Raw genomic sequence first — 25,119 nt, 5'->3', positions numbered from 1 at the left:
CCCTTCCCTCATGCATCTCCCTCCCTCCCACCCTCCCCATCCCACCCCTCCAGGCGGTCACAAAGCACCGAGCTGGTCTCCCTGTGCTCTGCGGCTGCTTCGCACTATCTATCTACCTTACGTTTGGTACTGTATATATGTCCATGCCTCTCTTTCGCTTTGTCACAGCTTACCCTTCCCCCTCCCCATATCCTCAAGTCCATTCTCAAGTAGGTCTGTGTCTTTATTCCCGTTTTACCCCTAGGTTCTTCATGACATTTTTTTTTAGATTCCATATATATGTGTTAGCATACGGTATTTGTCTTTCTCTTTCTGACTTACTTCACTCTGTATGACAGACTCTAGGTCTATCCACCTCATTACAAATAGCTCAGTTTCGTTTCTTTTTATGGCTGAGTAATATTCCATTGTATATATGTGCCACATCTTCTTTATCCATTCATCTGTCGATGGGCACTTAGGTTGTTTCCAGCTCCGGGCTATTGTGAATAGAGCTGCAATGAACATTTTGGTACATGTCTCTTTTTGAATTATGGTTTTCTCAGGGTATATGCCTAGTAGTGGGATTGCTGGATCATATGGTAGTTCTATTTGTAGTTTTTTAAGAAACCTCCATACTGTTCTCCATAGTGGCTGTACCAATTCACATTCCCACCAGCACTGCAAGAGGGCTCCCTTTTCTCCACACCCTCTCCAGCATTTATTGTTTCTAGATTTTTTGATGATGGCCATTCTGACTGGTGTGAGATGATATCTCATTGTAGTTTTGATTTGCATTTCTCTAATGATTAGTGATGTTGAGCATCCTTTCATGTGTTTGTTGGCAGTCTGTATATCTTCTGTGGAGAAATGTCTATTTAGGTCTTCTGCCCATTTTTGGATTGGGTTGTTTGTTTTTTTGCTATTGAGCTACATGAGCTGTTTATAAATTTTGGAGATTAATCCTTTGTCAGTTGCTTCATTTGCAAATATTTTCTCCCATTCTGAGGGTTGTCTTTTGGTCTTCTTTATGGTTTCCTTTGCTGTGCAAAAGCTTTGAAGTTTCATTAGGTCCCATTTGTTTATCTTTGTTTTTATTTCCATTTCTCTAGGAGGTGGGTCCAAAAGGATCTTGCTGTGATTTATGTCATAGAGTGTTCTGCCTATGTTTTCCTCTAAGAGTTTGATAGTTTCTGGCCTTACATTTAGGTCTTTAATCCATTTTGAGCTTATTTTTGTGTATGGTGTTAGGGAATGATCTAATCTCATACTTTTACATGTCCCTGTCCAGTTTTCCCAGCACCACTTATTGAAGAGGCTGTCCTTTCTCCACTGTACATTCCTGCCTCCTTTATCAAAGATAAGTTGGCCATATGTGCGTGGGTTTATCTCTGGGCTTTCTATCCTGATCCACTGATCTATCTTTCTGTTTTTGTGCCAGTACCACACTGTCTTAATTACTGTAGCTTTGTAGTATAGTCTGAAGTCAGGGAGCCTGATTCCTCCAGCTCCATTTTTCATTCTCAAGATTGCTTTGGCTATTCGGGGTCTTTTGTTTTTCCAAACAAATTTTGAAATTTTTTGTTCTAGTTCTGTGAAACATTTGGCTGATCTCTTTAATGGACGAAGACCCCCGCCTCACCACCATACACAGATGAATCGTGTTCTCCTTGGGTTGGAGACAGCAGTACAGGGTCCTCGAGTTCCTCTCTTAGTACAAAGCAGTTAAGTAATAGTGGATAAAAACACATGCTTTCTATTCTTAAAAACAAGCACATAGAAAAAGGACACACACACAGCCTCCTTTAATCACCTGTTTCACGACAATTCTCTCACGATGGCAGAAAGTTCTGCCTCAGGCCTAACTTAAATCTCTCATGCTGTGTTTGTATTGCTCCTTTCTTTGGGTCTTTGTTGAGTTGGAGCTTTCCCAGGTCTGGACGTGAGTTTCTCCTTTAATGGTACGAGGCGCTCGTTCGCCTTGTAAGGGGCAGAGTTTTAGGACGTTGTGTGTACTGATGCAGGGAGCCCCTGGCGCAGCTGTACTCTTCCGTGGTTCTGCCTCACGACAGAACTGAGGTCCCTGAGGAATTTGTCGGGACAGCCCTGGGCCCATGACCTGGCCGGTGTGCACCCAGGTGCCCTGAATACATCAGCTCTACCTTTCCTTCCATACAGGAGATGCTGAAGGACGAGGTGCGGACGCTCACTTACCGGAATTCCATGTATCACAACAAGCACGTGTTCAAGGACAAGGTCGTACTGGACGTGGGGAGCGGCACTGGGATCCTCTCCATGTTTGCTGCCAAAGCAGGGGCCAAGAAGGTGTTTGGGGTGAGCGTGCCACTCCCTCCCCTGGCCTCTGCAGGGACGCCTCCTTGCTGGGGTCACACCCTCCAGGAGGACATCAGACATAGCTCTCAGGAGGTGGGCAAGCTCCCTGGCTCCCTGTCACCTGGGCATTGCTCCTGGTCTTGTCCTGGAAGAGCTGACATTTGTGGAGGACTTTTGACTTTTCTGAAGCCATTTTGGTGTCATCATTACCTTAGAGTTCTTAGCCCTACTGTGGGCTGTGGTGGCAGGGCAGGGTGGCTACACCTGTGAGCTGTGGTTGGAATCTCCACTATTCCACTCCGGAGAAGTGTGATCTGGACAATTCACTTCTCTTCTGTACCTCGGTTTCCCCATCTATAAAATGGGCATAATTACAGTACCTTGCCCACGGGGTGACTATGAGGAGTGAGTGATTTTAATACATAAGTCAAGTGCTTAGAATGGTGCCTGGCGTACGTCAGATGCTCAGTATTTATGAGTATAGTTGGGGCCCTAGGTGGTAACAAGACGGTCTTCTTTCTCTGTTCTTTAAAGGCAAGTTGGTAGATCGAATTCTGCTGTTCTGGCTACCGCTGCCTCTCCAGCTAGAGGTGGTAGTGGTGGACCTTCTGGGAAGGCTCCCACAATGCAGCTGCACACAGCCTGAGGACGGGGAGCTGGGAGGGTCCGGAGCCGGGAAGAAACTGAAAAAGAAGAGCTCTGAGCTTCTGACTGACATTTGAAAAATGCAGTGGGTCTAGGGCTGGAAAATGGGAATTCATCTTCATCAAAATTCAAGGCACACTGCAGTCAAACAACACACAGCACGTGCACAGGACAGCCCAACGCAGAGGCTGGCCAGGAGCTTTCAGTGGGGCTTCATTAGCTCGGTCATCCTGCAGCCTGTCCTGAGACACCCTGGCTCCCGGTTGACTAGAGCCCTCCAAGTCCCCGTGTTCCCCCATCAGTGCCTGTCCCTAAGCCCCTGGCAGGGACAACATCCTCCTCCATGCCTGACCCGGAAGGCATCGGAGCCTTGGCTGGAGGGGGTCTCTGGGACACCTGAGCTGTCTCCAGACACGTCTATTGTAGCCTTGACTGGGAAAGCTATGATGTAGTCACCTGAGGTGCGTGTTGAGGGTACGGGTCCAGCCCGGACACCCAAGGTCAAGTCCTGCGCTCTTCACCGTACTGTCCATCCCCACCGGCCAGCCTTCCTTCCTTCACAGGGCCTCCCCTCCAGGATGGGGTCTTCTGGCCAAGGGACCGACTCCCCTTCCAAGGCGCTCACAGAGCCTCAGGGCAGGACATACACCCCTGTAACGCCCCACCCTCCCTCCCAGGGTGTCTCTGAGGCCCCAGCTCAGCTCCGGAATCAGACGGGAGCCCAGGGCTGAACCGGGCAAGGCAGGGCTGCCCGTCCTTCTCTTCCAGGTGCGGGGCTCCAGCCGTAGGTCTTGGCAGCTGTCCCTCTGTTTCCAGCAACCTGGCCTCCCCGCCTGGCCCAGGCCTCCTACCCCCAGGCTGGGGCTTGGTCTGCTGTTCCCACAAGGTCCTGCTCTCAGTGGATGGTCAGCGAATTTCTCAAATACCTTGGCCCTTTGCTTAGGAGATTTGGGGAGCCTGGAAAGACTTCTAGATTCAAAAGAACCAATTCTTTCAAAGGTGGAGACTGCGGAAGGAATGAGAGTTAACAGATGTCTGCCCATGGGGTGGGGAAGGATCTTAAGATGCCCTGAGGCCCTGACTTGCCATTTTCAGATGGTCCTTCTTGTGGACCGTGCCGTTTAACCAGGGAGGGCTGGGGGTGGGAGGATGACCTCAGGGAGGCTCACAGCCACTCTGGGGGTCTCTGCCTCCCACCCCCTCTCCCGGGAGGGCAGTGACGGTGCCAGGAGAGTGAGGCCTGCCAGCCCCTCCCAGATCTCCCAGCTCAGAGACTGGGCCCTCCATGGTGGGGCAAAGGCAGACCAGTGGAAGAGCCACTGGCCTGTGAGTCGGGAGGGCCGCGGGTTAGGTTTTCATCTGCCACGAAGTAGCCGTGCAGCTGTGGGCAGGTCACCACACCCCTCCAGACCTCTGCCCCTCCCTCTGTTAAACTGGCCCTGGACATCCGGTGATTCTTCCTCCTTTGCTCTGTGTCCTTTCTAGATTGAATGCTCCAGTATTTCTGACTACTCAGAGAAGATCATTAAGGCCAACCACTTGGACAACAGTAAGCCTTACCTCTGCGTGATTTCCCGTGGATGGAAGGGAGTGAGGGGACTTGCACTTCCTTGTCTGGGTGGCAGAGACTGACCTAAGAGCGCTTGGCCTTGGAAACGTGGAGACCAGCTGAGGCCCTGTTAGTAGGGCCGTGCCCACAGGGCTCCGAGGGTCCCGATCCCTGCCAGGTCAGCCAAGGGCACGTCTGTCCCAGCTCAGCCTCCAGTGAGCCCAGCCTGAGGCTAAATCCTTCCTTTCCAAGCCCTCTTCCTGGCCCTTAGCCGTAGGCATCTGTTGAGTTTTGCAAAATGGCAGCCATTCCTCCACCTCTTCTCTCTCCGCGAACCCTACTCCTACCTCTCTTGACATCCACCTATTGGCACCCCCCCAGACCCCAGGCTCTTCCTTTGGAGAAACGCAGTCCTCTCACGCCACAGCCCCTGCTGCTGATGGGGCTGTCTTGGCAAGTAGGTTGCCCTTGGGAGTGGGACCTTCTTGGAGCTGGAGTCTGAGTATAAAGATATGTGCGTTCCCTTCCCTTCCTCTCCTCACTCCTTTCCCACGTGTTCGTGACATCCCTGGCCCCTCCCTCTGGGACCCGTCTTGAACAGACTCACCCCCGCGAGGGTCCCCGATCAGAAGAATTTCTGTATCTCCTATCAGTCAGCGGGATGAGATTTAGTCCCCAGGCCCTGTGCCGAGCGGGGCCAGATCACTCAGGGTTTATAAACTAGGAAAACGAGGTTGGACTTTTTTCCTAAGGATGGTGAAGACTTTTTGAAGGCTTTTAAGCAAGGAAGGAGCATTCTCTATGGTGAACGGGTTGGGATAGGCTGTAGGCATCAGAGTGCAGGTAGAGACTATTTCATAGCCCCGGGGGGAGGGTAGGCCTCTTGTGTGGCCAGGGTGGAAGAAATCAAGGGTTCTCCTTGGCATGGGTTAGGTTTGCAATCCCTGGGGAGATGCAGGTGGACGTGTAGAGTGAGACTCGGATATGAATCTGGAGTTCCAGGGAGGGTCAGGCTCTGTGGTTGGGGGTCTTCAGTGTATAGATGTTATTCAAAGCCCCAGAACAAGTTCCCTCAAGGATAATGTAGAGCTACAGGAGAGGAATGGGCCAAAGATGGAGCTCCAGCGCATTTCAACATTTGAAGGTCAAGCAGAGGAGAAGAGGCCAGCAAGAGGCAGAGAAGATACAGTCAGTGAGGTCAATGGACCTTCGGGAAAGAGGAGTAAAGGAGGAGGATGCCAAGGGATCAAGTAAGATAAGAACAGAGACGTGACCGTTGGATGATTGTGACGATGGAGGATATTGGGGTTCTTAACAGGCGCAGACTGGATGGAGGGTGGGGATGGAAGTCCAGGGAAAGTTGGTTAAGGAGAGACTGTGAAGGAAGGGCTATAAATAACTCCTTTTGCTGTGAAGGGGGAACGGAAAAACGGAACTGTAGCGACAGGGAGAGGTGAGGCCAAGGAAGGGAGTTGGTTTTTAAGGACAGGAGATATGGAAACATGTGTACGATCCCACTGTCCTGTAGATGGACAGAAAAAATTGCAGATTTGGGAAAAAGTAAATTCAGAAGCAAGGACTTTGAGAAGGTAAGAGGGGGTGGGATCCAGAGCACAGGTGGAGGAGTGGCTCTTCTTCCTGGAGAAGGGACAGCTGAGCCACAGTAACGGAGGGGACGAGGGAGTGTGGGTCCGATGGAGGGGGGCTGCTGGAGGGAAGCCCCGATGTGTCGCTTCCATTTTCTCAAGGAAGAAAGAGGCCGTCGCTGGCGCGGGAGACGAGGAGGGGAGGGTGTGAGGGTTTTGGAGGGAGATGAGACGTGATGGGATGGTCTTGCAGAGGGAGGGAGGGAGGGAGGGCTGGTGCAGGGGAGGGTCAGCACCCGCTGGAGATGGGCGGACACAGACCTGCAGGGGCCCTGTCCTCCCGGGTATGTGGTTGTTCCCGACCACGTTCCAGCTGGATCTGGGCGCCGCTGGGGACACAGTGGAGGGAGGGAGGAGCCAGTGGTTGATCACAGTAATGGACCACGGAGGCTAAGCTGGGGGAGGAGGGAATGAGGGAGTGAGGGGCGGTGGTGGGCAAGTGATAGCGGGGAAGGGGCAGCGTGGAGGGGGCCGTGAGCAGAGTCCAGGCGTCCTTCCAGCCTGGGTAGGGGAAACGTGGCTCACATCCCCCTCGCCCCGACCTCCGGCTTGGTGTCCAATCTCGCTTGGTTCGGGGGAGCAAGGTGTCTCTGCACACTCGTTGGGAAAGTCCTTGACCCGGGCAGAAGGGACTGAGAGGGGACCTCTGGACTTGCCTAAGAAAGATGGAGAAAGAAAACCGGCCAATTCTTTCTCCACAAGGGAGACGGGGCCTGGCGTCCTCGTGTTTTCATCTGACCTCCCTCCCCCAACTCTGAGAAATAGGGCAAGTGCTTCTCCCCACTTGAGAGGCATGGAGACTGAGGTTAGGAGACTTGGGGCAGAGCCTCTGCTCTTGGCTGCCCTTCCTGTATTCTTTCCCCAAGTGTGTTTAGTTTGACAGGGAAGCACCGGGAGTGCCTGCCAACCCTGAAAGTGAAAGTTCAAACCTCTTAGGAGGGGAGGGTGTGTGCAAATACCTGTGGGATCAGATTCCTCTCAGAATTCCTGAGTCTCAACCCTGGGGGCCCTCAGGAGCCTCCAGAGAATATTTGGATCCCCCCCCCCGCCTCTGCCCTGGTGTCACTGCACAGTGATTCCTGCCTTCGGGGGTCTGTCCAGCCCCCTTGCCCTGTATCTCTCTCTCGCTTCCAGCTTTTGGGGTCTGGTGGGCCAGCCTCCCTGGCTCACCTCGGTCCTCTGCAGAGGGTGATGGCCCTGCAGCCACAGCAGAGTGGGGACGGGCGCCCAAACGGGAGGAATCCCTGACCTTCGGGAGGGGAGACGCAGCCCCCTCAGAGGCCCCTCTGGCTCACAGCTCGAGGTCCCTCCTCCCCTCCTCTGCCTCCAGCTCTTGTAATTTTTTTATTCCCCTTCCTTCTTGTCTTTCCTCCTTTTCCTCTTCTTTCTTTGAACCTTTGGAAAGTCCCAATTTACAGAAAAGGGGCAAATACAGCTGTTTTTTCCTCTGAGTCTTGGAGCAGGCTGTTGACACGATGCCCTGCCATCCCTAAACATGTTAGTGCGTGTTTCCTACAAACAAGGACACTTCCTACGTAGCCACAGGCAACCACCCAAATCGGGAGGCCAGCTTCCACCGCCGTCGTGGTCTCGTGCTCGGGCTCCATCTGAGGTGGGCTTTTGATGCCATAGCGTCCTTCTCGGCAGGAGGACTTGCTTCTGACCCGCCCCCTGCACTTTGCTGTCCTGTCCTGGTTTCCTTCAAGCTGGAACTGTCAGACTCCCATTAACCTTCGTGGCCTTGATGCTTGACAGCCACAGGCCAGTGTCCTGTGGGATGTCACTCAGTTTGGGGACGTGGGACACCTCCTCACGGCTGGATTCAGGTCACCCGTCCTGGAGGGATGCCTCGGATGGGATGCTGCATGCTCGTGGCATCCCGGGTGGCGTCCTCGCAGTGTAGATGTGTCCTGTTGCGACGGCGTTTGCCTTGATCCCTGGCCTGGGTTACGTCCGCCAGCCTCCTCCCCCTTCATGAGTGATTAGTAAGGTTTTCTGGGAGAGGTACTTTGAACCGTGGAAGTATCTCCTTCCTCCCCGTTAATTGCCTGTCTTATTCAATCGGTTATCACTGTTAGTGTCAGTACTTTTACTCTGATGCTCAAATTCTCCCTGACCTGGTCCCTGGGAGCATCTTGGAGCTGCCTCTACGTCCTGTCCACGTAACCCCTCACGTTGCGTGAACTTTCTTATCTTCGGGCCCAAATGTTCCAGGCTCATCTTGTACTTTCCACGTCTCTGTTTTGGAATCAGCCATTTCTCTGTGGAGTCTTAAATCCTCTCAGTGGACAATGGCTTTTAGAAATGAGGACATGGGGCTAGGTGTGCCCATTGATTTTAGGGTGTCGAGGCTCCCAGACTGTCTCCGTGGGAAAAATTTGTGTGTGTGCTCACGTCTGTGGTGTCACGTATGTGGACACACATTGACGTAACGCATGTTTCCGCATCTGTGCACATTGTCCAGGACGCCTTCATGTGATACCCCTGCTTCTAATTCAGCACCTCGGGGTTTCCTCTCATCTTTCCCCCTTTTCCATGTGGTTCCGTCCTCTGACAGTGAAACCCTGGCTCTCATCCTTCTTAATATGTTTACATAGTGGGTCAGTCCCCGTATGTAAACAGTCGCCCACTGTCACCACCTCCTGCCCACGCACCTGCCACCCTGTGCTGGGCTCCGACCCCCATGCTGGGCAGCCCCCCGTATGACCACCTCGTCTCTGGGCTCAGACTCCGGTGGGTGCAGCCAGGCTGCCTCTGCACACAGGCTGCCCCCCCCCAGCCAGGTCCCTCCAAGGGGCCCCAGATACTCCCTGGCCTGTCGTGCGCTAGTGGCATCTGGTTTGCTCAGCCGGCCTCATGACCCCCGGAGGGAATCGTTCCCTGCTCTGTATTTTGATGACTCACACTTGATTCTGTGCCAAGGAGGTGACGGCCCAGGAGGGACAAAGTGTTGTCCCAGGTGAATAGCCACCCCCGTGCCCCGTGCCTGTCCTACTCCTCACACGGTCCGGAGGGCCTTTTCAAGGCAAAGCCGCCTCTATTTCTTCTTCCCCGGGGGTAGCAACAGGCGGGTGGAGCTGGCGAGGCCCCCGGGGCGCTGTCCTTGGCCCTAGCTCGCTCTGCCTTGGCACGTGTACTAGAAAGAGGACAGCTTGGCTTCCATGGAAATGCTTTTGAAACGCTGCAACAGCCAATTGTGTGGGTCTCGGGAGCGTAGGTGTAGAGACATAAATAACAACCCAGGACATAAAATACCTGCTACCCAGAATCAATCAATCTCCCTCCCTCTCCACCTCCGTACGGCTCCCGGGATGGGTTTGTTCCCAGGCAGACACACACCTCCACGCAGCCACCTGCGGACGTGCAGCCTTCACGTGGCTCCTGCCACCGAGAGGCCCACACACGTGCTCAGACTATCCTCTTGCACTTCAGCACCGACAGCTCCCATTTCCTCTCTTTCCCTGCCCAGGAGACCGGTGGGCTGCCGGGATGCTTTGGAATGCGGGTTCATTTGTGAAGGGTGACAGAGGAGCTCAGGGACTGAGACGTTTCTCTTCTTCTGCCCTGGAGCATCAATGCCATAGATGGAGAGGCCTGAGTGGCGCCCCATGGAGGAGACACCTCCATGCACAGCTTGCAGGGCTCCTGGGGGATTAGATATAATACATGTGAGGCGCCTCGTACCACAAGCATTAACTGTAGGTCCTTCTTACATAAAGGAAGGACCTCTATGTAGGAAGGACCTACAGTTCTGCACTTGGCTCATTCCTGGCCACTCGCCCCAAGCCTCTTATAGACGATGCTTGAATTCTCCGTTCCTCTGACATCCCTCCATGCCTGCAGCCGTCCCGTCCTGGGATGATTCCCCTGATGGGGACCCCACTACCAGCCGCCTGGGGCTGTGACTGTTCAAAGCACTTCCTCCCACTGAGGTGGAGCCTGCCTTCCTGCAGCCTGACCGATGCTCTGTGTCGTTGCTTGGGGACCCCAGAGAATGAGGGGGGCGCCCTTTCACCTGGCAGCCCTTCTCCCACAGATCCAGGTGACACACCCCCAGTTCCCTCACACTTTGCTTTGGTTTCAGCCCCCTTCTCCTCTGGCCATGCTTCAGTGTCCCTCTCACCCCGCCCAAGGACCCAGCCAGGTGGCTGGAGGGGCCCAGAGGCCTCCCTGCTAACGTCTCCAGCTTGCTTAGCAGCTGCGGGAACGCTGTGCCACACTGGCGCTGAGCTGGCATCAACCACGATGTGCAATCTACCCTCACGTGGCTGCAGAGCAGCAGCTCCTAACCTGTGTCCGGTCTTTGGCCGTTTTGCATCCAGACTGAGAATCACACTTTACATTCACATCAAACCTCATGTTGTTAGATTTGGTCCTTCCTTACAGACTACTTGGACTCCCCAGAGCCTTACTCTTCGGGGGTCACTGTTCTCTGCGTGTGGTGTCATCTACACACTGATAGGAGCCCTGGGGGAGTGGGGCAGCTCCCATGGGCTGGTCCGGTTCAGCTCTGAATCAGCACCTTTGAATACAGTCGGTGAGCAGCTGTGAATCCACACAGTCATTGGTCAGCTTCCGCGCCATGAGGCCGTGGAGGGGATGCCTTGTCAGACCCCTGTGGAAGGCTGGCACGGTGGTTAAGAGCTCTGGCCGGTTCACACTCAGCTCCGGCAGACCAGCTTGTGATCTTGGATACCTGACCTCCTGTGCCTCCGTTTCCGGCTCTGTGAAATGGGAATAATAGCGGTACGGACCACAGAGGGTCATTGTGAGCCGTACATAATTACCGTATGTAAAATCACGGCATGCTGGGGCCCGTAGTTAAATGTTCAGTGAATTTGCGGAACGGATGCGGGCATTTTGGTGGCTTGAAATTGGCCACAGTGGGAGTATTTACACGGAGAAATCAGCAGATGCTACACATCAGGGCTTCTTTCCTGGAGAGCCCAGTGGTTAAGTGTCTCTCAGCACAGCCCTTTGTAAAACACAACAGTGTACGATGTGCAGTTCGCAGCTAATAAATGTTAGCTATTGTTATGATTACTTCATTCATTAACTTGACTAATAGCCCTGTCCAAAGCAGGCATGAGGTTAATCGGATATACTTGTCTTTGATGAACTTGTACTAATGACTCCTGGCAATGGCTGCTTTCCTAACGAATAAGAAGCAGCCCATGAGTAATCTCAGGACTGGGTTTTGTGCACCACTCCAGGGGAGGGGGGGGAGTTGTCAGCCACCCTCGGGGCCCTGCTCCAGGTGCTGGGGAGTTGGCAGAGAACGGCACAGACAAGGTCTTTGCTCTCATCGTGCTTTCTGTCTCAGGGAGGGGACAGACAGGAAAGCAAGTGGACACACAACATCACAATAGAACCACAAACAGTGATGGCGCTTTGGAAGGACAGGATGGAGTGGTTGAGAAAACTGGGGGTCTGCTTTGAATGGGGTGGTGGCCCAGGCATGCCGGACCCGACTCACTCCGCCCGGCGAGAGATTCTCTCCCAGCCCTGCTGCCGGCGCCGTCGTGGGTGAGCCGGAACTGGGTGCGGTGGGAGCGTTTACACTGCTGACAGCGGTGGGTAATAGGGTCGTGGTTCTGTGCGCTCGCCGATGCAGGACAGGGGTCTCAGGGAGGCTGGTGACGTGTACCAGGCTGCACGACAGGCCTAGATCTTGGCTCCCCTCTGGACGTCCCAAACTCTGCTCCTGTCATTAGACAGATGGAACAATAAAACCAACCACACCCGTCCCCGTGAAGGTGATCGAGGTAACATAGGTGAAATCACTCTGCCAGCTGCTAGTCAAACGCTACTGGTGTTTTACTCTCAGAATTAGGACCAGTTGGAAGATCTTTTGTCCCTGAACCCCGTGCCCTCTTTTGAAAATCGCTTATCCATCCATCCATCCATCCACTCGGTGAGGGTTTCAGTGAGCAGTCAAGGGCTCTGCTCAGTTCTGGAAGCTGAAATAGGCACCGGAGAGGAGGGGATCAGAGGCTGGAGGGGGGTCAGGCCCTCAGGAGGGGTGTGCAGCCAGCTCTGTGTCGCCCAGATAGGCGTGTGGGTCACGTGGCTTTGGGGCCACGGGGGCGGGGGTGGTGGCATCGGGGCAGCTCCACGGCCCAGTGACCTGCTCTCTGTCCTCACACTCACGACCCTCATGCCCACTCTTCTGTGGCACACGGCCTGCTCTGCAAGCCAGGGAGGGGCCTGAAACCGGGACACCATGACTTCGGGCTCTGTGGGGTCAGCTGACTCTGATGGACACAGTAGGGGCCCAAAGGAGATGGGTCTGGGCTGATTTTTTTTTTTTAAAGTCAAACTGAAAGATGAAGGCTTTGCTGGAAACCAGCAGCCAGCGGCTGGGGGGTCAGGAAGGGGCCGTGAGAGCCGCCGGCCCCGTGACGTTCAGTCTCCAAGGAAACGCTAATACTGGTGACAGGAATCACATTAATTTACTTTAAAATATAGTTGCCTTTTTCTCCCAAAACAAACAAACAACAACAAAAAACAAAACAAAAAAATAAAAATAAAAAAGTCAAATGAGGGACCAGGAATCAGAGTGATTACATTTCTGTAATAATCACTCAAGACAAAAAGAAAAACGATCCCACTGAAAACTACCCCCCAAAATATCTGGGTGTCTAATTTGAGAACTTCAAGTTACAGGGGAAAAATCTCCCAGGTTAGAGTTCATGGGTCCCCATTGTACACGTAACGTATGACAAATCCTTCTAAAACTTACCAGCCAGGGTCCTGTCACAGCTGGTTGAACAAAATTTCATCATCCTTACGGAATAGAAGCACAGCTCCAGAGGGTGACCTCAGTGCCATCCTGAGAACTGACACAGTCTTAATGATGAGGGATCCAGATTGGGAGTGGGGTTCTGCAGCCGATAGCTAATCAGAGCCTAAATATCAGTGGCTAAGATCCCCCTTGAAAAGGTTTGCCATGGAGACGAGATGCCCGGGGCTGCATGTGCCCACACAGGCCTCAGAGACAACCCAATGCCTTCACTTGGTTGCCATCAACCCCACCACAAGAGGCAGCATTTTGCAGATTGGAGACTTACATCGGGGAGTTTCAGTGGTTGCTAGTGTCGACTATGGAAAACAGGAAGAATATCCCTGATGATGCAGGGGGGTGATTGTATTTGGGTCCATAGAGACAATGTAGCCTCTTTTTCAAAAATCAGGATTGAGGAACTGCTGCAATTTAGAGTCGGACTGGACATGAAGGCACTGCTTCTTCATCGATGTCAGCCGTCTCCACTAGCAAACTTCGCAGAATGCCTTACACACGCTCAATACGTATTTGAAGACTCAAAGCATGTTGGAGCTGGAAAGTATCTTAGGGATTTCTAGGTTCAATCTCTCTCCCTTTTTACCCCGATAAGGAAATTGCGGAAAAGAGGGGAAGAACTATTTGATGGAGGTTACTTGTCAGATGGAACGAGAATATAAGTCGTCTGCCTCCAGGACCCAAGCGTAAGGTTGTAAAGGTTGGGCACTGCACAAAGGCACCTGGACAAGGGCATGAAAGGGGCCTGGAATGCAGGCCACAGCTGGACTCAGTGAGGTGTGCATTTTTCCTTTCACAAAGGGCCCATCTACTCAACAAGCCAAGTTGAGGGGGGGGTCATGCCTGTTCCCAGAAATATTTGGATGCAGAAGGGTGATAAGTGGACAGAGGTCCAGGCTGTTCAGCATTGTAGGGGATTAATTGATTCCTTCTGCCTTTGGTAGGCAGAAACTGTGAGTTTTGCTGTTTTGTGATCCACTGCACCTATGATCTATCTATCTATCTATCTATCATCTACACCTATCTATCTATCATCTACATCTATCATCTATATCTATCTATCATCTACATCTATCTATCATCTATATCTATCTACCTATCATCTATATCTATCTATCATCTACACCTATCTGTCATCTATATCTATCTATCTATCATCTACATCTATCTATCATCTATATCTATCTACCTATCATCTATGTCTATCATCTATATCTATCTATCTATCATCTACACCTATCTATCTATCTATATCTATCTATCATCTACATCTGTCTATCATCTATATCTATCTATCTATCATCTACATCTATCTATATCTATATCTATCTACCTATCATCTATATCTATCATCTATATCTATCTATCTATCATCTACACCTATCTATCATCTATATCTATCTATCATCTACATCTATCTATCTATCATCTACTCCTATCTATCTATCTATCTATCTATCTATCTATCATCTATATCTATCTATCATCTATATCTATCTATCTATCTATCTATCTGTCATCGGTTGTATCCATATTGATCAGGATAAGCAGCTAATGGATAGGAGGGCTAGTGCAGAGAGCAGGAACAGCATACACTCTCGCTGGGGGGGGCACCTGAGGAATATTCTGTACATTCCTGTCTGTTGGACTGGGTTAGAAGTTCTTGTCCACCTCTGCTTCCCATGGTCCTATGGAGTCCTGTCTATGGAATCATGGGTGAGCCTTGTCTTAGGCACCCAGAGTGGAGGCCATGGGGCACCAGAGGCAGGAGAAAACATCTTCCTGGGCCTCAGGGAGGTCGTGATTAATGCAGGAGGAGGGAGCGACCCGTAGCCCCACAGTCACGTGCAGACATTACGGAAGAGCCTTCAAGAGATGTGCAAAGAGAAAGAAAACACTTTCAAATGTTTACAAAAATAAGACAAACCAGGCTTTGCATGCAAATGACGAGGCAGGTGGATCCGGCATGTATCTGCCAGGTCTTTTTCGGAATAAGAACTAAATTAGGTACTCTATTTGCCTTTTCAACAATCCCGTGCTTTGTCCCCTGTGGATGATCCTTCTGCACCCTGGGTCCTGCTCTAGCTTGAATTCCCGCCCTTGGGTCTCAAGCCCCCCAGGAGCAGAGCTTTGACAGCCCCCCCCCTTCCGAGCCCTTCGGTGAAGACTAGCTCTTCCTACACTTCCTTCCCAGGGGCAGGGCTTGTGCGCAGGAAGCAGGAGGGACCACGCAAGCCGGGGAGTGATCAGGGCCAATGTGCCCTCAGCCTCCCCCAAAAGAAGGAGACTCTGCCAAATGCCCAGAGGCCACAGTGGTGGAGTCGCCATCACTTTCTGGAGACCAGTATCCCCCTCGGAAGCGGTTTGCCTCTTCTCCCAGCAACTGGGAGCTCACAGAGGAGGAGGAGGCTGAGGACCAGGATGACAGCTCCGCTGTGACTCTCCCGTCCCCTCACAAAAGGGCCCCCCTCCAGAGTCGGAGGCTTCGGCAAGCCAACAGCCAGGAGGGGAGGCTCTGGTCCCGGCCCACTCTCAGTTACTTCCACCTAATTGCACTGGCATTAAGAAACGGTTCCCCCTGTGGCCTCAACGTGCAACAGATCTACAGTTTCACTCGACAACATTTCCCCTTTTTCCGGATGGCTCCTGAAGGCTGGAAGAATACAGTGCATCACGATCTCTGGTTCCGAGAGAGCTTTGAGAAAGTGCCGGTTGGCATGCAGGGTGGGACCAGCACACGGCCCCGATCCTGCTTCTGGAAGTTGACCGACGAGGCATACCGCCGCTTTGCAGAGGAGGCCCGCGCCTTGGACTCCACTCGGCTGGAAAGTATCCAACAGTGCACGAGCCAGCCAGACATGATGCCCTCCCTCTTCGACCTTTAGTTCCACAAACCAACCATCAGCCCATGCCTTATTAAAGTTATCTGTGGGAAAAGAAAAGAAAAAAAGAACCCCACTTTGTGCCCAAAATGCCTGACTCCTACTCCTTCCAGAGGGGCCTTATCTGATTAAGCTTTGATTAAACACCACGCCCTGAAGAGCTAATCATCATTAGACACTGCTGATGGGCACCCCGGCACCATCCACTGTGAGGGCGGGGAGTAAAGCCGGTGACCTGAGTGCCCTTTGCCATCTAGGAGTCTGTCATGCACATTAATTTTCAGGAAACTCAGATTCAGGACGGAGGTGGTGTTTTGTTTTCTTTTGTTTTTTACTCCTGAGTACAGGCCATTGTTTAGTTTTCCCAGAAAAGCTCAGACATTGGGTGCTTTTTTCAGAGGATGGCGCAGACAGAGTTTCCTTCCAGAGGAAAGGTTCTGATGGGACCAGCCAACCAATACATCACCCTGTGTCAACTGCACAGCCAATGGCGTCTAAGATAGCTTTTGCTCTGATCTTTACAGCAGTGAATGCAAAACGAGATGCTAAAACTCTGTGTATGTCTACGTCAAATGATCGAAAACTCAACTGAGAAGTTTCTCCTGCCATAGAGGGATGGGTCTTGGAAGGGACTCAGGAGCAGAGGCCGTTGAGAGAAGGGCCTTTGTCCTGATCTTACCCCCTTTACCTCTCCATCGGCCGGTCACCAAGGAGACGGTGCCAGATAATGCTTGCCTTCTCTAGAGCCCCAACTGCAAGCCTGCACCTCACCTGTGACATTTCATTACATCAGTACAACCTCCCACTATGTAGCTATCACTTCCCCTGCTTGTTCTCTGGGGAACTGGAGTTCGGTTGGGTCAAGTAACTTGCGGAAAGTCATACAGCTAGTAATGAGAAGATCCAGCACTTAAACCCAGGTTTCCTGAGTGCGAAGCCCATGCTCTTGTCAAAACACCAAATTTCCTTCCTCTCCAGCTCTAGATGGGCACCCCCTGGGGCTAAGCCCAGGCTGTGAGCAGATACAAGCATAGGAGAGGCAGCCTCTCTTCCTGCTGTGGGTCTGAATCATCACGGTAGCCTGACATGGGGCAGGGACTCTGATAAGTGTGAGACTCGCTGCTTATCAGACCCGGGCTCTGTTTGCACGGTCATCCTTTAACCCCTCTAAGCCTCAGTTTCCTTAAAGAGGAGACTAAGAATAGAGTGTTTACTGCAAAGACTTGTTGGACGATGACAGGACAGGTGCCTGTCTTGGGCTTAGCACCGTGCCAGGCACATAGCAACTGCTCAATACGTTTTAGGGGGAACATGCAAAGAGTTTTCAGTCCTCTTAGGGTAAACTAGCTTGGTGAAGGGGGAGATATGCCACCTCCTAGAAGGAGAATCAGGACCATGCTGACACCTGTAGGTCGATCGGGTCCTGATGTGGGGTGCTCATGGCTCCCGGTCAGGGTGCCCCAAAAGTGTGGCCATGGGGTTCTTATTTTCCAGTCATCACCATCTTCAAGGGGAAGGTGGAGGAGGTGGAACTGCCCGAGGAGAAGGTGGACATCATCATCAGCGAGTGGATGGGCTACTGTCTGTTCTATGAATCGATGCTCAACACCGTCATTTTTGCCAGGGACAAGTGGCTGGTGAGCCTGCTGCAAGCTGTCCCTCCGCTGCTCTGCTGGCTGCCTTGCTGCCCTACCCTACCACCTGCAGCCTCGGAAGAATACAGCCACTGCTTCCAGGCCCCTCTCTTTAAACTAGATTTGCTTCTGGGGACACAATGAGCTTTCTTAGGTCTAACCTTGGCCTCTTTTGGTATAATTGACACCCATTCTTGGCTGTCCAAAGTCTATGCTGGTCAACCAGTGCTAGGGACTTGCATGGCTGCCAGAGAGCCTAGTGTGCTTTTGACCTTGGCTTCTCCAGGCTCAAACGTTAAAGCATCTTCCACCATCCCTCACTGGACATACCTTTGCCCCTCCTCATGTGTCCCATGGACCCCACCTCGGCCCCTTGAGTTTTCCCATGTACCAAAGTCAAAACTGAGCTTCCCCGCCCAGCCCTAGTCCCGGCCAAGGTGACAGACAGTCTGCTGAGTGAGAAATACTGGCAAGGGGGTGCCTGTCTGGTGACTCTATGTGCAGTTCAAAAATGTGATGTCTTTGTCAGGTGAATAGATTACGAGACCCATTTCTCCACAATTCATCAACAGAAACCTGGAGGGCTTATGTTTCCAGACCGGGCAGCATTGTACGTGGTAGCAATTGAGGACAGACAGTACAAGGACTTCAAAATCCACTGTAAGTCACCACTTGATTCTCTGTTGGGCTTTTTTATTGATTTACTTTTGCGCGTTTGGGGTGGACAGCGCTTCAGAGGGCTGAGGATGAGCAGCTTTCTCGCGGACACAGCTGCTGTGCCTCTGGAGTTCACCTGCGACGCTTTCTGGATTCTTCTCTCTGGATGTTTTCCCCTGGTCCCAAGAGTGGGGTTCTACAGAGAGGAAATAAGCAGCGTGGCTGGTGGGAGATAAAGCGGGGAGGGAATGAACACAGTGCGAATGGAAAATGAACAAAACAGCAAAAGCCGAGTTTTTGCAGAGCTGTCCGGGGGCTGGAAGCTGTTAAGGGTCATTTATCCCCAGCGTCCACGCAGGGGTAGGGACCATGGGTCTCCAGCCAGGCCAGTCATTTTGAACCCTGCTTTTGTACCCTTTAGACTTTTCAGCATAATATTTATTCTCCTTCACATTAAGTAAAATATGGGGAGAGATGGGGTCTGGGCATGTAGGTGTCGGGGGCAGGCAGGGGACTTATCCGCACCTGGATTCATTATGTCTCATCAGCTGAAAATGTGTTCTCTTAGAAAAAAAGCCCCCCAAACCCTCCAATGTTTTATCTGGTCCCCAAAGGTTTGTTGTGTTCTATTTCATTTAAAGGGTAACCATTCTCAGTGACACAAACCTGCTCCTCCACGAGATTAAACGGATTATGTTTTCATAAGGTTTAGAGACAGCCATGTGTCCTCAGCCAGAACTAAAACGACCAAGGGGCAAAGACCCCCCACACACAAGCGGGCATGCGTGTGATGCGACCAAAGCACAAGCAGAAATTCCAAATGGTCTAATGGGCTCTGCAGATCTGGGTTCCAGCCCCTGCGGTGCTAAATCCCCTTGGCAAGACTACCTACAGTGGAGGGGTTCCCGGACAGGACAGATGGGCCTCCTGCCCCCAGAGGCTGGGCCTCCAGAGTTCAACAAAGTCTTGTGCCATCTAATCATTGTGCATGCTGCTGGCGATACCACAGCTGGGCTGTGCCACAGAATGAGTGCATCTGCATGTGTGTTCACACCCTTCTGGAAATATAAACTCAGAGCATGAAGTTCAGAGAAGACAGAAATGGGACGATGGTCTGAGGCTCTGTGCCCTATGCCTACAGCCCTTCTGGCATCATTTCCAACATTCGATAAACAATGAGAGGTCAGGGGGCCGAGGTTAGATGATCCTGCTATGAAGTTGGCCAGCCCTGGCTTCACATCCTATGGGTGACCGTGAGCAAATTACCTAACATCTCTGAGCCTCGGTTGAGATGAAATCCCCAATCCTATAGACTTGCCACGAGGATTAAGTGAGGTGATATATATTAAGGGACGTGAGAGTTCTTGTTGCTGTGTGCACCAGCCTGGTCTCCGAATGTATCACTTAAACCCCTTCCTGCTCATGGCTCTGGCCCCCGCGCCTGACTGCCAAGCTTGTTGGCCTCCAGTGGCTCAGAATCTAGGACAGATGTGCCCCCCTGATAAGTTTCAGAAACAGCTCAACAGTGAATGTTGATCAAATGCATATATAAGTAGGACATGTTTTGCCCTGGAGCTGCGTGGTAACGCTTTTTTGGAGTTCTTGCCGTAACTGTATAAATCGTGTTTGGGGGAGAACATTCAGGCCCATTCTTTGTTCTCACGTGCGCTAAATAGTGATTGAGCTCCGACCCTCGGCACAGCTCTTTAAGGAACTTCCTCATGGTTTAAAAGCAAACATACCTCACCCTCCTCCTTGCCTGGATCATGGACCTTGACTCACGCATCTTGCAATGAGGATTAGACCAGTCCTGACAGGCGCTGGGGCACTGGCCGCTACTCAGGTACCAGCCCAGGACTGGAGACCGTGGGGTAGAGTCTTGTCCTGCCCATTGCAATGTTCATACCTTCTGAAAAAGAAAAGAAATTTAAAAGTCAGCCCCATTTTTTCTTGTGGAATCTCTATAGCCTGTCAACACCACTCCCCCCAAACCCAAAAATCACACACACCTTTAAATTTCATTTAACATATTCTCAAGTTTTCTATTTAAACGTTTTTTTTTAATGCCCTGTTTCTAGTAAAGGAAGCAAGCCCATTTAGAAATCTGTTTTAAATAAACAGGGATTTTGATTGCTCTGAGCTCTTAATCAAGAGTGAAAGCATAAAGGTTAATGATTGCCAAGGGAACAATTGTAAGCAAATTCCAGTTGGCTCAAGAACCAGCTAAAAAAGAAAAATCTGAAAGTGGGGCAGGAGAGGGAGACAAGCCCAGTCCCTTGCAGAAAGGAAATTAAGAAAACAGTTTCTCCCCTCCCCTCCCCCTTCTCCTCCCCTCCCCCCTTCTCCTCCCCTCCCCTCTTTCTCAACCACGTGCAACGCGGGAACACAAGCATGGGTGAAATACAGAGCCTGCCCTCATTTTGCTCACCGACGACTAGAGAACACAGAGAAAGGGAGGCATGATTGCCATGTACGAGGCTCACAGCGCATATTTTGTTGAGTGAATGAGAAAATGAATGAACAAATAGAAGTAAACCAGCAGACGGGTGTGCAAGGTGGACGGTTTAACCCTGAGAGAGGAGCAGTCATTAAAATTTTTTTTTACTCTGGGGATTTCTAGAATCTCAAAATTGCAAATTGAAATTTGGTAGATATTCTATTTGATTTTTTTGCCCAGTACATGACTCTAGAACCTGCTGAGGGTCAGAGGATGGCACCAGCTTCCCCACCGACGAGAAGATGACAAGGAACCCCTCGTGTAGGTTTGGTGGTGCCCGTAGCTGAAGGGTTGTAGGGCAGAGCCTCTTGGAGGGCTCAGGTGCTCTCTATGGGTTTCCCTTCCACCATCACCCTGACAGCCAGAGTTCTATTTCTAGCCTATTTTACACAAGGAGCTGACTTTGATCTAAGAGCCTAAAGTGTATTAAGCTATTATACACACCTTCCTTTCTGACTAGAGGAGAAGCTGGAAGTGGCACCTGGTGGCACTTGCTCTGATTTTCTCTGAGGCAGTCCCATTTGCCCTAGCAGGGAAGCTCCAATTACTTGGGCCAGGGAAGGGAGGGATTATGTAGCTACAGGTCTCTCCAATGAAGAGTGAAATTTGTTTTCTGGTCTTTCATATTCCTGTCTTTGTTTTCAGTTTTATTATCTCCTCTGATATATCCATTCTGCTCATAAGCCCATTGGAAGAATTCTTCACCTTTGATATTGTGATTTTCACTTCCAGCATTTCCATTGGCTCTTTTTTATAGTTGCCATCTCACCGATGAAATTGTTCATCTGTTCATGCATGTTTTCTCCATTAGATTCTTTTTTTTAAAAAATAGGCAGTCTCTCTCTACAGGTTACATTCTTTTTAAAAAATAATTTATTATTTATTTATTCATTGTCTGCGTTGGGTCTTCGTTGCTGTGCGCGGGCTTTCTCTAGTTGTGGTGAGCGAGGGCTACTCTTTGTTGCGTGTGCGGGCTTCTCATTGCGGTGGCTTCTCTTGTTGTGGAGCACAGGCTCTAGGTGCACGGGCTTCAGTAGTTGCAGCACTCAGACTCAGTAGTTGCAGTGCATGGGCTCAGTAGTTGTGGCTCGTGGGCTCAGTAGTTGTGGCTCGTGGGCTCTAGAGCTCAGGCTCAGTAGTTGTGGCGCATGGGCTTAGTCGCTCTGCGGCATGTGGGATCTTTCCGGACCTAGGATCAAACCCATGTCCCCTGCACTGGCAGGCTGATTCTTAACCACTGCGCCACCAGGGAAGCCCTGGGTCATATTTTTCTTTCTTTTCCATGTGTCTTGTAATTTTTATTAATGCTGGACCTTGTGAGTAATGCTGGACAGTAGAGACAGATGCATAATTTATGCCCAGAGAAGAGCATGCCTTTTCCTCTGCCAGGACATTAAAGTGGGACTTTTAGTCCATCTGGTCTGTAGTTATGGTAGGTCTGGGCTTTGTTGCTGCTTTAGTTACATTCATTGCACCATAACATGGTCCTTTTCAAGAGTTTGTTTTCATACATAAACTAAATTTCACAGGTCCTTCTGATGTTATTTTTTTTAATCCCCAGAAAATTAATTACAGTATTTCCTGCTGGCTGATGACCCTCACCCCCCATTCACTCATTCAATAGACAAGACAGAATTACAACAAAAGATTAACGTGCTTGACGTCTATCCTCTCCCATCCCTGCCTCGCGTACGGTAAAGAAGCTAGTGGGAAATGAATGGTCAGCAGAAAGGAGAGAAAAGTCTAAGGTCCTGGGTGATCAGTCATTGAATAACTGGAAGTGGGGCAGTCTGGCTGGGGAGATAAGACACGAATTAACCCCTAAGAAGAAGATAACGAAAACACGAGGCACTGTGAAGCAGGGCAGGCTTAACAGCTTGGGAATACATTCCAGTTACAACAGCTTTATCTGTGGCTTCTACTGTGCCAGATTCTCTGGTGTGGGTGCTGAGGATACAGGAGGAGAGGTCCCATGGTTGAGAGTCGTTGGAGAAGGTGTCACAATGGCCATCTGAGACTTTAAGTCCATTTGAAAGGGACTGGAAGGGACTTCGAAAATTATTTAGCCCAAGGATTTCTAACTGGTTGGAATTGCCTATGTAGAGGTGAAAATCCCAGCTCACTGGGGCGCACATCTGGAGATTCTGATTCAGTAGGTCTGGGTGTCGTCCAGGAATCTGTATTTTAAAGAGTGTCCCAGATGATTCTGGAACACAGAACTACGGAACCAAACTCTTCACTTTACAAAACAAGCCAGAGATAAGGGGACTGATCTGCCACGGCCACACAGCTTGGATGGTGGCAAAGCCAGAGCGCAAACCACATAACGGCAGCAACAATTGTGTATCAAGGGCTTTCTATGGGCCAGGCACTGTCTTATGTACTTTACATATATTATCACATTTAATCCTCTTAACAACTCTATAGAGTAACTATCATGATCGTCCTCTCCATTTTGAAGAAGAAACCAACTCTTTGGGAGGTTAAATTCTTGCCTAGAGTTGCACAGCAAATAAACAGCAGAGCCCAGATTTGAAGCCCAGAGCCCAGGACTTTAACCATTACCCACACAGACTCAGATATCTGCCTAACTTTTTCACTGAACCTTAACTTAAAGCAGGGCTGGGAGAGGCAAAGAGCAGGTATGTGGCTGCAGGTCTCTTGGGAAGGGGTTTTAAACAAAGGCAGTGTGTTTTGGTGTTGTGCATGTTCTATCTGGGCGAGCATGGACAGCTATTTTCAGATTCTAGAAGGAGGTCTTCTCTGAAGCATGTGCTGTTGACACACTTCCCCAAACATAGGTAGGTTCAGTTGGGACTTTGGCACCAGCCTCGTGTATATAATGGGATCTGACTGGCATCTTATCCTCAAGCCAGAATTTCACAAGTCCTCACCCTCTGGGAGATGGTTATTTTCTCGGCCTCTTCTCCCCGAGGAAGGTCTTTGTGTGCTCTTGAAAAGAATCTGAGTAAGGGCCTCCCTGGTGGCACAGTGGTTGAGAGTCCGCCTGCCGATTCAGGGGACACGGGTTCGTGCCCTGGTCCGGGAAGATCCCACATGCCGCGGAGTGGCTGGGCCCGTGAGCCATGGCCTCTGAGCCTGCGCGTCCGGAGCCTGTGCTCCGCAATGGGAGAGGCCACGGCAGTGAGAGGCCCGCGTACCGCAAAAAAAAAAAAAAAAAAAAAAAAAAGAATCTGAGTAAAAGGGGCACAGCTTTCCCTGACCATTCACACCTCCCTCCTCCCACCCCCCTCTCCTAAACACATGCAGGCTCATGAGTTCCCTAAGGTACCATTTGTTTGGTGAACATTAAAAAAAAATTTAATCCTGTAAGATTTTAGAGAAAGGCGTCTCTACTGCAGTGTATTTCTAAACCCCTCTGAATAAACGGACAAGTGAGATTTCAGCTGGCCAGTAACTAAAGACTCCGCTGAGACACTCTCTGCGCTGTGGGGAGAGCTAATGGCATTCCTGGTTGCTGTCACGACTGAGTCAGTGCAGCTGAAGGATTAGGACCCAAGCCGGGTTTGAGCCCCAGCTCCACGGTTTCCCTGCTGTGGGATATTGGGCCAGATACTGCCTGTGAGCCAGATGCCAGCTTCTGCAAGCCCCTGTTTTCTCATCTGTCACATGGAGGTATCCTCACGGGGTTGCTGGGGAGATTCAGTGAAGGGTCTGGCCAGGGCTAGGTGATCAATCAATGATTGCCATCACTTAAGGGTGATCTTGGACCATCAGACCTGCATTCATTTACTCTCCAACCCTGCATCCTGAATACGTCCCCTGCTTAAAGCATCTTATGAACAGCCCCAAAGGGCCAAGGAGCACTGTTGGGGTGCTTTGTGCCCCAATGGGGGGATATGTCTTCTGAGATGCATCCTTAGAGAGAACATCATGGCGTGTGAGACAGTCAAGGCCTCTCCTGGACCACTCCTGCCCCTGCCCCTCAGTTTTTCAGTTGAGAAAGTGGAGTTTCAGAGAGGTTAGGACATTTGCACAAGGGCCTGGCCAGTCAGTGGAGGTGCTGCATTCAAACTTCAGCCTGTCTCACTGAAAGCCCATGTTTCTTTCTGCTGCTTGAGAGCTTCAGCTGGCGGGGCTGGGAGGAGGGAAAGAGATGGGCCTTGTAGGTGTGGAGAACGACTGGAGCAAAGGCTCCGTGGTAGGAATGTGGACGGCAGAGGGGAGAGTTCGTAAGAGGCTCTGAGGCTCAGAGAGGTGGCAGGAGAGCAGGTCCAGAAGAATCAGGAATTTGGGTTCGAGTCCTGACCCTGTAGGAGTGTGGCTGTGTGACCTTGGAGAAGTTCCTCAGCCTCTCTGAGCTTTACTTTTCCTAACCCTAAAGCAGGACCTGTACCAATGAGATGGCGTGAATGAGAGTCTGGCACATTGCAAAACTCTCCACCAGGCAGGCAACTCTCCTGTCCTCAGGCAGGGGAACACAAGCTGCCCCCCCACCCTCTAGGACTCAGGAGGGTCGGGAGACTTCCGGGGGTC

General features: G+C 51.1%; 2 protein-coding genes across 2 annotated transcripts in view; both read left to right on the top strand.

Moving 5' to 3' along the window:
• PRMT8 (protein arginine methyltransferase 8) overlaps positions 1-25,119 on the top strand; it is a gene marked incomplete at its 3' end in the record, with an annotated part of 81,131 nt that overhangs the window by 41,601 nt on the left and 14,411 nt on the right. The window contains exons 3-6 of the mRNA XM_082635603.1: positions 2,158-2,313; positions 4,444-4,507; positions 17,329-17,471; positions 18,041-18,128. Of these exons, the coding sequence (XP_082491729.1) occupies positions 2,158-2,313; positions 4,444-4,507; positions 17,329-17,471; positions 18,041-18,128 (451 nt within the window). The remainder of the gene's footprint in view (positions 1-2,157; positions 2,314-4,443; positions 4,508-17,328; positions 17,472-18,040; positions 18,129-25,119) is intronic.
• Positions 15,208-15,837, top strand: LOC309812509 (forkhead box protein R1-like; the record flags this gene model as incomplete). Its single annotated transcript, XM_082636302.1, has 1 exon — positions 15,208-15,837. One exon carries the CDS (start codon positions 15,208-15,210, stop codon positions 15,835-15,837), a length of 630 nt encoding a protein of 209 aa, XP_082492428.1.

This window comes from Mesoplodon mirus (genome assembly GCF_964341445.2).
Source record: "Mesoplodon mirus genome assembly, chromosome: 11".
Classification (NCBI taxonomy): domain Eukaryota; kingdom Metazoa; phylum Chordata; class Mammalia; order Artiodactyla; family Ziphiidae; genus Mesoplodon; species Mesoplodon mirus.
Note: the sequence above shows the minus strand (reverse complement) of the source record. Positions and strands in the feature narration are given on the sequence as shown.